This window comes from Pinus tabuliformis, chromosome 5_2, assembly GCF_031772625.1.
Source record: "Pinus tabuliformis cultivar Carrire ecotype Pingquan chromosome 5_2, CPIR1, whole genome shotgun sequence".
Taxonomy (NCBI): Eukaryota; Viridiplantae; Streptophyta; class Pinopsida; order Pinales; family Pinaceae; genus Pinus; species Pinus tabuliformis.
Window position 1 is genome coordinate 801,936,070 of NC_142306.1, and position 14,291 is coordinate 801,950,360.

The 14,291-nt window shown below is 31.4% G+C and overlaps 1 protein-coding gene across 1 annotated transcript; it reads right to left on the reverse strand.

Moving 5' to 3' along the window:
* Positions 1–7,884: 7,884 nt before the first annotated feature.
* Positions 7,885–8,946, reverse strand: LOC149161746 (uncharacterized). Its single transcript, XM_089437021.1, has 2 exons — positions 8,477–8,946; positions 7,885–8,301 (listed from the first exon to the last, which is right to left on the reverse strand). Exons 1-2 carry the CDS (start codon positions 8,813–8,815, stop codon positions 8,116–8,118), a joined length of 525 nt encoding a protein of 174 aa, XP_089293147.1. The 5' UTR covers positions 8,816–8,946; the 3' UTR covers positions 7,885–8,115.
* Positions 8,947–14,291: the final 5,345 nt, after the last annotated feature.

A 14,291-nucleotide genomic window follows, 5' to 3' on the forward strand; every position in this document is an offset into this window, starting at 1 on the left:
TGATATGTAATATTTCTTAGTATTTTCTTCATATGAATCTTGAGACTCTCCATAATGTTTACTTTTATTGTGGGTACATAATCTATGTGAGCATGGGAGTTTGTTAAAGAGAAGGAACTATATTGAGTTAAATATTCTTCCTTCGCACTTTGTGTAAAATGCAGAGTCAAGGGATCAACAAAAAATGATAATTTTGTGATATGTGGAGGAAGGAGAAAGAATGTGCGGAGTTTGTTAAAGAGAAAAGACTATATTGAGTTAATATTTCTTCCTCCACACTCTGTGTAATGCTAATTTAGTATGTAGGGTTGAGGCATCAACAAAAAATGCTAATTTTGTGATATGCGGAGGAAGGAGAAAGAATGTGAAGATAACAGGTATATGTTGGGGTAAGGAAAAAAGGAAAAACACTGCACACAGTAAAAAATTAGACTCCACCTCCTCACTCTGCACTTTTCACACACTCTTTCTCCTTCCTCTGTTAATGCAGATGTGATAATAACGTCAAAATACATATTTTGTATTGCTTTAATCGCGGAATTGAACCATGGACAAAGAAAGCTAATTTTATGCCCGACACTATTATGCCCGAGATAATGTGGATAAGCTTTTCATTGAGCAGAAATAGCTCAATAAAACCTTTGTTGTGTCGACAACAAAATTTATTGCGGGTATGAAATCTATGTTAGTGGGGGATTTTTTTAAAGAGCAAGGACTATATTGAGTTAATATTTATTTCTCTGTACTCTGTGTAATGCTAATTTAGGATGCAGAATCGATACATCAACAAAAATGCTAATTTTGTGATATGTGGAGGAAGGAGAAAAAGTATGCAGAGAACTTGTGTGTGAAGAACGTGTATATCCAGAGGTAAGGAAACAGACTTCGAGTCCACCTCCACACTCTGCACTTTCTGCACACTCTTTCTCCTTCCTCAACATATTTGTTCAACCGCACCCCCCACCTATCCTGAATATCTATTCAGATATGGCATTATGCACATTGAAAACTTTGTACCTACAATAAAATTCATTTCTACATTTTCTAGTGCAATTGGATAAATGGACGAAGCTATGCGAAGATGTCTTTCATTGTGCACAATGTGGATAAGTTTTCAATGTGTGGAAATAGCTCAATAAACCTTTCATTATATGGATACGAACTTCATTTTGGAACTAAAATGTAACATTGCTTAGTATTTGCTTCATATGAATCTTGAGACTCCGCATAATGTATCAATCCACATAAGGAAGATTGTAATTTTTCAGGCTTAGTAATCCTTAGTACATGTTTAATATGAACTCTGAAATTCGCACAAAGAATGAACTTGCACTTCGACACACATTCCCCTCCACACAAATAAACTCATATATAATATTTCTCAGTATGGTTTTCGTTAAACAAAATATAAAAATGAAAACACATTTAAATAATGACAGATTGTTGAAATGAGGACATGAGAAAATGCGGATCCTGCAAAAAGAAGCATGGCCTTAATATGTAACTCCACACTTCGAGCAATGTATCAAAAAGTCTAAGACACTTTGTTCACTGGTCAAATTTGCAGAATGAGGAAATGTAGAGAAAACTATACTGAGTTATCTTCCATTGTTCACAATGCAAAATGCGAAATGTGAAATGCAGATGTGACAATAACAATATATAATTGCATATGTAATTTTTTACGCACAATGTGCATATGTCAATAATAATAGAACTCGTACCTCATATTACTTTAATCAATTAATTAATAGTAGAGGTAGAGACTATGCTACGTGACAACTATTACCTTTATTTTCATGATAACAATCATAAAAAAATGAAACTTTAAATTAGAAAATACCAAATTTCATCAATATACATGATCATCTATATAATTATAATAATATTTTCTAAATGATATTATTTAAGAATGAATAAAATAAATAAAGCCAATAAATTATGATTATTAGAAAACTATTAATGTAATGATTTTTTTGGGTACATTATTGATTATTAATTTCATTTGACTCAATATTTTTAAAATATAATTTAATTGTATAACAATCCATAAAAATGTTTTAACATATACCATTGATAGTCGATTATCTTTTAAGATAATAATGATTCTTGCCATAGCCATGTGATTCTTACCATATATCTCATTTAAATTAATTATTGAACTTTAAAAAAAAATAATTTTGAGCATTCCATTAAAATCCCTAACTATTGTTTACTCAATATAATAATGATTTGAAAAGGAGCCAGTGTCTCATAACCTTATTATAATGATTTGAAAATGAGCAAGTATCTTATAACCTCCAGTACATACATCTGGGTGACATATATTCATTATGTACATCCTCTTAACTTATATTAATTAACATTTTTGTTTCTTAAATTAATAAATATTTATATATTATGTTAAATGAATTATTTATAAACTAATGGACAAAATTTTTTCCAATTTTAAATAAAAATATCACTTCAATTTATTTTTCTTTTTCTCATTTCAAAATTACAATCATATATCAAAATTAACAATCATATATCTAAAATGAAAAAGTCCGACAATTCAAGCCTAACATGTAATAATTTTATGATACAGTGTATTTAGTCTAATTTTTGTTTTTAATGGAGATACAATTTTTCCTGATGTAATTGTTCATTATTTAAATTGCATTTTTAAATGTATAAATAAATTTAATAAATTTTTTTAAACAAATTAACCAAAAATATATGAAAAACATTCAAAACTTAAAGCCATTAAACTCCACTAAATTCTAATTTTATCAAAAATAAAAAAATAAATACTATTTATCTTCATATAAATATTATTTACCCTAGAATATTTATTAATTTTGAAAATATAGATTTTCATAATGAAAATTCATAAGATATATTGTTGTTTATGAGAAATATGTATTACATTTCATAATTTTTCAAAAAACAACATATTATATTTATTAATTGATGAGATGTCAGTAAATGGCAGTAAAATATTCATTCATTGATAAGATGGAGGGGGTTAGAAATAGTAGTGCGAGTGTGACGAATGGTTAAATTTGCGTGTTTTCAAAAGATGGCCCACTTAGATTTTAGTATTTAAATTTTATGTCAATTAAATTGGAGGTCAATCCAAGATAGCTCTGCATCCTATTGTTTGTTGGAAGTGTTATATAGTACTTGCTACATTATATTAATTTTTATTACATTAGCATATTATTTTATTAAACATGATATAAGTAATAGTCTCTATATTAAAGGTTGGAAAAAAAAATTAAAAAAAACTTCAAATATGTTATGCCATATGCTATTATTATTTCTCTTTAACAAATATTATTGTCAATTAAAATAGTAAAACTACACGTTATAATTTAAGAAACTCCATAGATAAACTTACAATACTATAGGAAATCATAAAACAAAATTTAGTGGGCGAGCATACTTGGAAAACCTTATTTTGAGAAAATTGACCAACATTGGAAGCTAGTCATGACTTCTCACACTAATTCTCACAACGCTCCTGAATGTACCTCACTCGCCTATGACTCTTTAATGTGCCTAAACCCTCACTCAATACGTCTTCACTAATGGTAACCGAGTGAGATGGGTGGCATCATGAGATTGACACCAAAACAATGACAAAACATGGGGGCATTATGAGATTGACACCAAAACAATGACAAAACATGTCATGTTCTTGTCAAACATAGAGCTTTTATAAGCTTCCTATATTAGAAACTCCATTTAAACATTCCCCAAGTTCAAATTTCCTGGATGTTGAAAGATCCCAAATAACTTGCAAGTTCTCATATCCATAGCCATTCCCAACCAATTGTGAATGTTTTGTACCTTTTCTCAAGCTTCCAAAAATGTTGGAATGATGCAAATAAGTTTTAGAGATGTTGGAAGTAGTTCCATGCAATTAGAATATATTTATAAAGTTGATATTGAAATATATTTCTTATAATGCTTTTGTTGTTAATGTTCTTTTAAATGTCATGTGTCAGGTTCATGTTAATAATCAAAGAAGTTACACATCTCCATCATATTCCATTTTAGGAAGCATCCTATGGCACAATCACATGTAGCACTACATAAATTATACTTAAAATTAAAAAATAAATAACCTTTAAAACATGATATTAAAATAAAAAACACCTATCAACAAAATGATAGATTTTTTTACTTACATATATTAGTTAATATTAAAATATTTTTTTAAGGTAGAGATTGAAATATTTGTTATTATTAGTTTTTTAATGTCACATGCCAACTCCATGTCGACCAAGAGAATTCCATATTTTCTCTATATTGGACTATGGTAAGTATATTTTGATGCAATCTTATGGATGAATAACATTTAAAATCTTAAATTATGTTAAAATATATTAAAATTATGGATTATATTAATGTTGGAAAAATTTAAACATCTTACCCATACATTTTTTTAATTCTATTCATTTTTTCATTATATCTAATCTTTTTTTTATTTATTTAGAACATAATTTTTAATTTTATTTAAAAAAGACAAACTAAGAGACAAATTAAACCTCTCCACTCAAAAATCAACATTTATTAACCAATTTTTTAATTAAATAACCCTTAATAAATTCATTTTCAAATTGGACTTCCTTTACAACTACCTAAATCTCTGATAAATGACCTGAATCCAATATAGAAATAAAATTACAAAATAAATAAAAGTACAAATTACAGAGATACAAATAACAAATTCAACTGAACCCTAACTCATGTAAAAACAGTAATGTTCCTAGTGTTTGCTACTGCGCGCTACTGTATCAGTAGGATCAACATAACTGGGGGCATTTCTGCTGACAACCATGGGATCTAGGAGCGCTTGTAATGGCTGTTGCGGATGAAACTTCACTAATCATATTTTAGTGATCATTTTATTCAGTTTTATATGATTTATGGGAATAAACGCTTACCACTCTAGACACTTGACTAGTATTTTGTTACTCAAAAGTAATGGAGACGAGCTTCACCTTTCTAGATATTAATATAATCAAAGCGAATAAATGAAATCTTAGTACAAACTTGGATATTTTATTGTGGGCCATTCTAACTGAAGTAATTTATACATGTGCAAGGACTACACATAGTTGTTGATTTCTTGGAGCTGAGTTTGTCTGCCGCTTTCATGGCAGAATTGGCTTTGAATGGGAGGGAGACTAATAAAAATATGTTAAGCTAATAAGATTTTAAATAACATCACACAAATAATAACCATAAACTAAAGACAAGTCATATGACATGATAATGAAACTTTTAAAAATGTAAAAATGCGAAGAAAATGCAATGCATTTTATTAAAGTATCTTTTTACTAGTTATAAGAGGTTGACATGGTTGGTGAAAGTGGGGTATTATCTTAATTTTGGCTAGGATTCAAAACTTACGAAAGACATTGGTTCACTCTACAAAGGTGGCTGCAAAGTTGGTAGAACCATGACTTCCATGGTTATCCATATAAATAATGTTCCACTTTTTAGTGATAGATATCTGGAAAATGAAAATTCTAGAAAGAAATATATGATTAATTTAATTTCCTTTATATATATATATTAAATATTAATAAAAACTAAGTATATTTTTTAATATATATTTTTTATTTATTTATAATAAATATATATTATTATTTATTTATATATAAATATTTATTATTCTTTTTTTCTTATTAAATTCTAATAACGTTTCCCACCATATAATATAGTAATTTTATATAATATATATTTTTATAATATATTGTGAAAATTATTTATAAAAGTATAATAGGTTTATATAATTTTAATCTAAATTTGGTATTTAGACAAATACTATTGGAAAATCAAACTGAAAAGGCCTTTGAATTTATTTCTACAATTAAAAATTATTTTTGTTAACTCTTTATCACTATGTTGTGAAAATATGTAACCCTGTGAGTTCGTCATCAAAATTGAAATTTTGCTCATGTCAACCCAAATAATATAATCTTTTATAATATACGACAAAAAGTATTTATAAAAGCATAATACTTTTATATAATTTCAATCTAAATTTGGTATTTAGACACAAGGTCATTATGGAAAATCTCAAACTCAAAAGGTCTTTGAATTTATTTTTACAATTAAAAGTGATTTTTGTTAACCATTTATCACTATGTTGCAAAAAGTATTTGTGAGCCCATAAGACTTTTAATGAGCGCAGAGGCTCATTCTACAACCCATTATGATGTGTAACCTTATTAGTTAGTGTGATCAAAGTTGAAAATTTTCTCATTTTGGCTCCAATAAAAAAATTAAAAGAAAAAATTTAAATAACTGTACCAAATATCAAAATTTTCACATCATATTAAATCCTTATTTAAGATGAATCTATACAGATATAATCTAAAATAATTTAGATCTATCATAGTATAATCTAAAATTTGAAACCATAGAACCAATCATGTAAAACAATAAACTCCAATTAATTAAAAAGAAATTTTAATTAACTCTTTATTACAATTTAGAGTACAATAATATCAAATTTAATGTTAAAATTAAAATTTTCATAAATATATTAATAACATTTATGAATTATAGTAACAATTTCTTTGAAATAAAGACGTGACATTATCTTCAAAGAAGTGAGTCAAATCTATAGAATAGAGTCAATAGACCATGTTTAGTAGATCATATAGATCAATTTGTGTATACATTTAAAGCCAATCAAATGTGTTTATAAAAAGATATACCGCATTTTTTAACACACGGAAAACACAGTAATCTTAGAAATAAATTGAATCAAAGGAATTTAGAAAATAATGAATAGAGAAATAATTGACAAAAGCCCATGAGAGCCAGAACAAAGTGTGAGCCAGCGGGGCTGGCTTGGCTTGATCATGTAGACAACTGACTAAATGTGTAAATAAATTGAATCAAAGGAATTTAGAAAATAATGAATAGAGATATAATTGACAAAAGCCCATGAAAGCCAGAACAAAGTGTGAGCCAGCGGGGCTGGCTTGGCTTGATCATGTAGACAACTGACTAAATGTGTAAAGCGTTATGTACTTTCTTCTCACTGTTTGATCATTATTAATGCCCATGATTTATTCTCACCGTTTGATCATTAAAATGCCCATAATTATAGCAAAAGGAAAAGACCAAATATCCTTAAAAACTGTATATTGTGGTGTAAAACCATGCACATACATGTTTGTTAAGAAAAGTGAATTAAATACAGAAAAGTTGGTTTAAAAAAAAATAAAAACACTTATGCTGAATCTTCCACTTTCAAAAATTGGTGTTGCATGGTATGCTTTCACTTTAATGGATTATATATGTGATATCATATAAATTGAAGTTATAAAATCAACCTTTGTTGGTGTTGCATTGTATGCTTTCTCACTTTAATGGATCATAACGAGGTGAGCTTCTAACACTTAGCCAAGAATGAAGCACAGGATACAAAAGGTGTATCCCTGCTTTTGCCAGTAGATAAACAGGTTATTACATGGGATCTCGACCCGGAACTGTTGCTTTCTCTATCACTGGTGCTGGTTCTTCGGAATCAACAAGATCAACAGTTTCTGCTTCTAAACACTAACGTACCTTCGAGCAATTAAAGTTTTTCTCTTTATCAGTCGAACCCGTTGCCGATTCAATTTACTTATTTGGTGGCCCCTCTCAAATAAGTAACTAAAACGCAACTAAAATTCCTCTCCTCTCCTCTCCTCTCCTCTCCTTATCAGTCGAGGCCCTGACGGACCACCTTTGTTTTATCAATTTTTTTTTATTATTATTGACCCAACCCCTAATAAGTTCATTTTCAGATTTGACTTCCTTTACAACTCCCTATTAGGCCAGCACAACATTTTTAATAGATGACATGAATCCATTACCAAATAGATAAAAGTATTTTACAAAATAGATAAAAGTACTTTATATTCACTCATATACAGAGATACATATCACAAATTCAACTGAACTGTAACTCAAGTAACAACAGCACCTAACTACCTCACTGTAACAACTCCAATGAAAAAAATTACATAACTTTATTTCTACTTAACACTGAACATAGTAATCGCCGACTGCTATAATTGGCTTCTGCTCCAAAAGTCCACCATTAGAGAGGCATGGCCAAATTCAGAAGAGGTTGTGGCGAGGCTTGCGGCCACCCTCGGCTTCCTCGGTTTCCTCGTCTCGTTTCTTCTCGTGGCGCTCGTGGAACGCGTACCCACCGGTGCCCACAGCGCCCGCAGCAGCGACCTCCTCCTCTGTCTTGTGCCTCCTAGCATTCTCAGGATCCTTTTTTGCCTCATTCCTCTCATACTAAATATATCACAACAACCAATTCAATTCTAACACATCAATTAAATCCGTTAAAAAAAACAGAGAAACATATACTCATTGTGTATATAGCAGAACATGAGAAATATATATTCAGTGTATATAGCACAACATGAGAAATATATACTCATCGTGTATATAGTAGAAGATAGCATACCAGTGCATAGCCTCCAGCAGCCACGGTTCCAAGCTCCCCGAAGCGCTCCTTGCGCTGGTCCTGTTTCACTTCCTTTTGGGCTCCCCCATAGTTCTCTTCCTTTTGGGCTCCCCCATAGTTCTGTGATTGACCTTGCTGACCATCATATTGACCTTGCTGACCATCATTGCCGTAATCGGCCTTATAACCAGTGTCGGCGTTATAGCCAGAGTCAGCGTTATTACCAGAGCCAGCCTGGTAATCAGAGGACCCATAGGAGCCCTGGTCAGCAGAGCCAGAATTAACGTTGTCCTCCTCCTTTTTGCGGTTGAAGAGGTGGTGACGCTGTCCCTCAGACATGCTTATACACACAAAAAGACACACCGACTATATATGCGGCGACTGGATTCGAATACCCCAACACGCACAGGCTTGAATCACAAATGTTAGAGAAAACAGCAGCTAGTTATCTATCAATCGAAGTGTACTAAGTATGGGGAGATATACAATGTATATATAGCCGGTAGAGTTGGCCACGTGATAGGATAAACACGGAATCAAATGCAGCATATACAAACGCATCTCTCTAGTTAACACGCAACCGCCCCCACCCAAGTGAATCGAGCGTCCATATTGAAGCTTAAGATTTTCCTGAGATATTTTTGCGTCGGTGAACTCGCATAGTTGAGGCGGTGAATCTTATCCATTCGTTGTCATTCATTTTATATCTAATTATTACGTAGGCAATATTACAAACAGAAATTTCTGTCACTATTATCATTATCATTATTTTATAAATAAATATGACAGATCAATTTTATTTAAAACTATTATCGTTATCATTATTTTATAAATAAATATGGCATATTATAAATGTTATTTGAAATTAAATTTAATAATAATATAAAATGGGCTTAATTTTTCCACCGGAAATAATTTTCACTGTTTTTTTTATTCTGTGATTAATACTCTATAATTTTTGTGATTAATACTTAGTTGATGCATATAAATTTATTTGTATTATACAATAATAATTTGTTTAGATTCAATTTTTTGTTTTTTTTATAGCATTTGTATGAGAATGTTGGTGCAATATACATTTCTTCTATAGTTGTGGTGCATGATAGTGTCATAAAAGTCAATTTTTACATTTAGTGTTACCAATGTTAATGCTAGACCATGTTAATTTAATCCTTGTGATTTATGTATCATTAATGCCCAAACCATGTTTAGCGAGATCTATTTCTTCTAACTTCATTTTATGGGTGGAACTGGTACATGATTTGATCAAGTTTGGTCTCATGGAAGACCAATGTATTTACTAAATCCTATAACAACATATGCTAGCAAATTTGAAGGGGAAGATGCAAGTGTGTATGAAATTTGCATTCAACCACTCTTAGAACTCCAATTACTAATCCTCCTTGACTCATAAATTCCAAGGTAGCATAAATCATTTCCCTACATATAGTAAAATATGTTTTTCCAGTGAGTAGTCCTTCTCTTGTTATACTTCTACATTAATGATGATTTCTACAAAACTTTCCGTGTTGACATATTAAATGATTGGAACATGTACTTGTTATGATTGTTTGCAATATTGTTTCTTACAAAGAGGTATATTGAAGTGTTAATCTCGAACACTCATTTTGTCAAGAGTCTAGAATTAGTCCTATATGGAAGAAATTTATAGTCATCTATTATTAGCATATCATTGTGAATGTCTATCAATATGTATCTAAAATTGGCTTACGTTCCATTGGTGCCCTTTTCCCATTGGATTGTTTCCAAATTGATTACAATGGTAAATATTATCCATAAATAACTTCAGGGAGTTCCTCATACATAAATGTTTTTTCCCATTTAGTGGTGAAAATTGGCCCAAGTCTTTCACAAGCATTATGGATCAGTGGCTGAATGAGCAATGGTCATTTTGGGAAATCCTTGCACAAATGCCTCCCAATTTGGAAAATGTTTAAGGCCTATGAAGCTCATCTAATCTATTAGAATGTATTTAATATGTTTCATCTCTTCTTGAAAGATTGCTATAGTTTGAAAATGTAAAGGCTTCATGTCCTTTACAAGAAACTCAAGCCCTGCATGTATAGTGGTTGCATGTATGCTATGGTCAGGGTTGAATATGACAATAGATAAGACTTAAAGATAATTCAATAGAAAAACAAGGAGAAATATTAAAGAACTCCTACATAGGAAAGGATGACTTACCCAAGATAAAGAAGGTTGTTGAAGATCCATGGAGAAAACCTTCGGTTTCAAATCCTTGCTTGAGAGCCTATGTAGAGCAAGACAACACACATAACACAATGGTAGATTAAAAGTAAACTTGAATTCTTTAAATGAGGAAAATAATCATAATAACTCTGGATTACAAATTGTATTACAATAAAATTGAATTGGAAATAAGAGGAAAGAGTTTCTTATTAAGAAAATTGATAGAAATACTAAGTACATAGATATCACCATGTACTTACAGAAGGCATTCTTAGGAACCATCCTTTGAATCCCTCCACCCTATTTCATTGAGGGTCTCTTCCATGGTATCTTCTGTCTCCTAATGAGACAGAGAGAAAGGCTCTTCTCAAATACTGAAAGAAATAGGAAGGTTAGGAAAAACACGTTTCCTTACTGGGAAAATGGGCTTAAAATCCAAGGGAAATGCAGACAAGGAACAATGGATAAATCACCAACAACAGATACTTGATCAAGCTTGTGTTTTTCTCCACCCTAGGAATGCTTAAATACCATCAAAAAGTGTTTATTTTCATTGGGGTTTAGGATATATGAGGCAGATCTCAGTTAAACCTATAAATCCTACCCCAAAATGTTTAATAATGTGCACACTTAAATCCTTTTGGTGCATTTTGAAGGCATATACTAGTTTATTTAAGGAGACTGGTGTATATACATATTTTCGTTTGTGAGGGTTGCATGCATACATGTTATGGAAAAGAAAGAAGGTCACATGTGAAATCAAACTATGTTTTTTTAAGAGTTCATTTAGGGAAAAATGTCTGCAATGGGGAAAAGGATTAATAATTTAAGTTAATGTGTGCATCTTCAGGCAAGTTTGGGAAAATATGCTATAACAAAGTGTTAATATTGTACACTCATATTTACAAGAGTCAATTAGTCTTATGTTGAAGAAATTTCTAGTTGTCTATTATTAAAATATCATTGTGAATCCTTATTAATGTCTATCGAAAATGGGTATACATGCCATTATTGACCTTTTCCCATCAATCTTTTTCCAAAATGCCATTACAATGGTAAATATTGTCCATAAATACCTTCATGTAGTTGCTCCCACATAATTTGTTTTTCATTATTGGTGGTGATTAGCCTAAGGCTTTCACAAGAGTTATGGATCAGTGGTTGGATGAACAATGGTCATTTATGGAAATCCTTGCACAAATGGCTCTCAATTTGGAAACTTTTTAAGGCCTATGAAGATCATATAATAAATTAGAATTTATTTAATACATTTCATTTCTTCTTGGAATTTTTTTAGGACTTGGCAATGTAAAGGCTACATGTCCTTTATAGGAAAGCCAAGCCCTAAATGTATAGTGGTTACTTGTATTTTGAATTATGCAACTTTAGTAGGGGCAAGGAACAACATTAGTATAGGGCCAAGGTTTCTTGAGAAGACATGGCATTTTCTATGCTACTTATAAAGAAGAATTTAACCATGCCTACAGTTGGTTGAATGATAATATTCAATGACTGTTTTTTTCCTCTTGTAAATTACAAGAGAAAAAAATTGAAAACATAAATATAAATGGAAGCATAGTGAGATATTGAAAATATCACATTAATATAGTGAAACCCAAGTTCTAATAATGAATGAAATGGAAAAAATACTAGAAAATATAAACTAGCTAGAATGACAGTAGCTTCTATCTAATGAGGCTGCCATGCTAACTACACTCATTCACAAGAAGAAATTGCAGGAGGAAAAACTAGATTTTAACATAAAATATTATACCTTAAGATGCAAAATATATTAGTTCCAAAAGTTTCCTGACCCTAGGAAATGATGTTGCGAAAGGAATGCAGGCCTTCAGGAGGCTCATTAATGGATCAACTTTTCAGGGCCACAAATTTTGCATACAAACTCCATTTAGGGTATTTCTTGGAACTTTACAAAGCTTAGTCCATGCTCTACATGTTTTGAAAACCACACACTCAATTATTGCATGGCCAATGTCAACTACCAAGAACACAAGGAAAAATCTTGAAAATCATTCTAAAAGTTCAAGATCCAACAAATCATCAAAGAACTACTAAGATGTGGAATCATTCTAAGTAATTGGTACAAGTGGATGGCCACCAATATCCACCTAGATCAATAGTCCCCCTTATGAATTAGCGGTTTCCATTGCATCAAGTTCCTCCACTAAATTAGGGAAATTCTACTAACTTTGACTCCTAATTAGCCAGTTGTCCTCGTGAAGGAGATTCCTTGATAGTCACACCCTTTTAGTGTCCATGATTTGAAAAATTATCCTTACTCAATACAATTAAAATTGAGTTTCATAGGGGCCAGGTTCTTGGCTACCTAAAAGTGTGTTAGGTCCCTATAATACTAGTGATTCCCCCATTACTATTTTCGTTGTATCCCTTATTGTTATTATTGTGCCCCTATTGTTCCCATAGTGTTATTAGTGTGCCCCATAGAAACCCACTATTGTTATTGTTATGCCCTTATGTTATTACTATTATGTGGGCTTGATTATATTGTGACCCCTTAGTCTCCTATATATAGAAGGGGGGTTTAGTCATTTGTAGCATCCAAGAATTGTTAATTTGTGTAATGTAAAGGAGGTTTCCCCCTCGAAGAGGTTGAATTCTAAGGCGTTGATCTATCCTTTCTGTCTTTTTGTGAGCTGGTTTCTTAACATTTGGTATCAGAGCTTTGGATTCTAGGGTTTCGCTACTCCAGATAGGTCATTGAGGAATTTTCGCTATAATGTTTTTTATGCGACATTTCAGAAGCTAAAAAAAAACCCATTTGAGCTGAAATCCTTCTAAACTTCGAGTCCGAATTTCAGAGCTTGTCTCGTTATAGATTTGGATATATGATCTGAGGAAGTTAGGGTTTTTGCAGACTCCTGAATTACATTCCAAACAGGTGACCTGGGGAAAATCGTCATAACTTCTGTTTTGAGCATCGGATTGAAATTTCGTAACACGTTTTAGAAAGAGGATGGCTTGCAGTTTTCTGTATATCAGTTTCAGGTACTAAAGTATCATGTGGCACTTCGTACAAGTTCTCTCTACTGAACTAGTCTATAATCAGGTCACTGTGGGAGATTTGGCGTAACTCTTCCTTGGAGAAACCAATCTTGATTAGACTTATGGGGTTAGAAAGAGTACTCAAAGGGCTACTATATGACGATATTTCAGATATTCGAGATCCACAGTTACAAAGCTACAACAGATTCAATATCGAGCTCTTACAAAGTAAATAAAAAGGTGTGTAGTTTTTTTTAATTTTGCATAAGATTGGTTTGAAAAATTAGTTTGAAGGAATTCAAAGGGAATAGTGAAGAATTATTAGCATTAATTGATGTCCAAAAGAAAGAAAATGGAAACACCTAGTAAGCAACCTAAAAGCTCTAGCATGACTCAAGAAGAAGAGGAAGAAATGCAACATCATATAACAAAATTACAAGACCAAGTACAACAAATTTCACTCTCACAAAAGGTAACTGAAGCCAAGATGAATGGCGTGGAAGCTAATATGAATGGCATGCAAGTTAAGATAGATGGAATGGACACTAATATGAATGGCATGGACGCTAAGATGGAAGAA

Coding starts and splice junctions, on each gene's coding strand:
- LOC149161746 (XM_089437021.1), bottom strand. CDS start 8,815: ATGTCTGAGGGACAGCGTCACCACCTCTTCAACCGCAAAAAGGAGGAG. Junction 8,302..8,476: donor CTGCTGGAGGCTATGCACTG/GTATGCTATCTT, acceptor TGATATATTTAG/TATGAGAGGAATGAGGCAAA.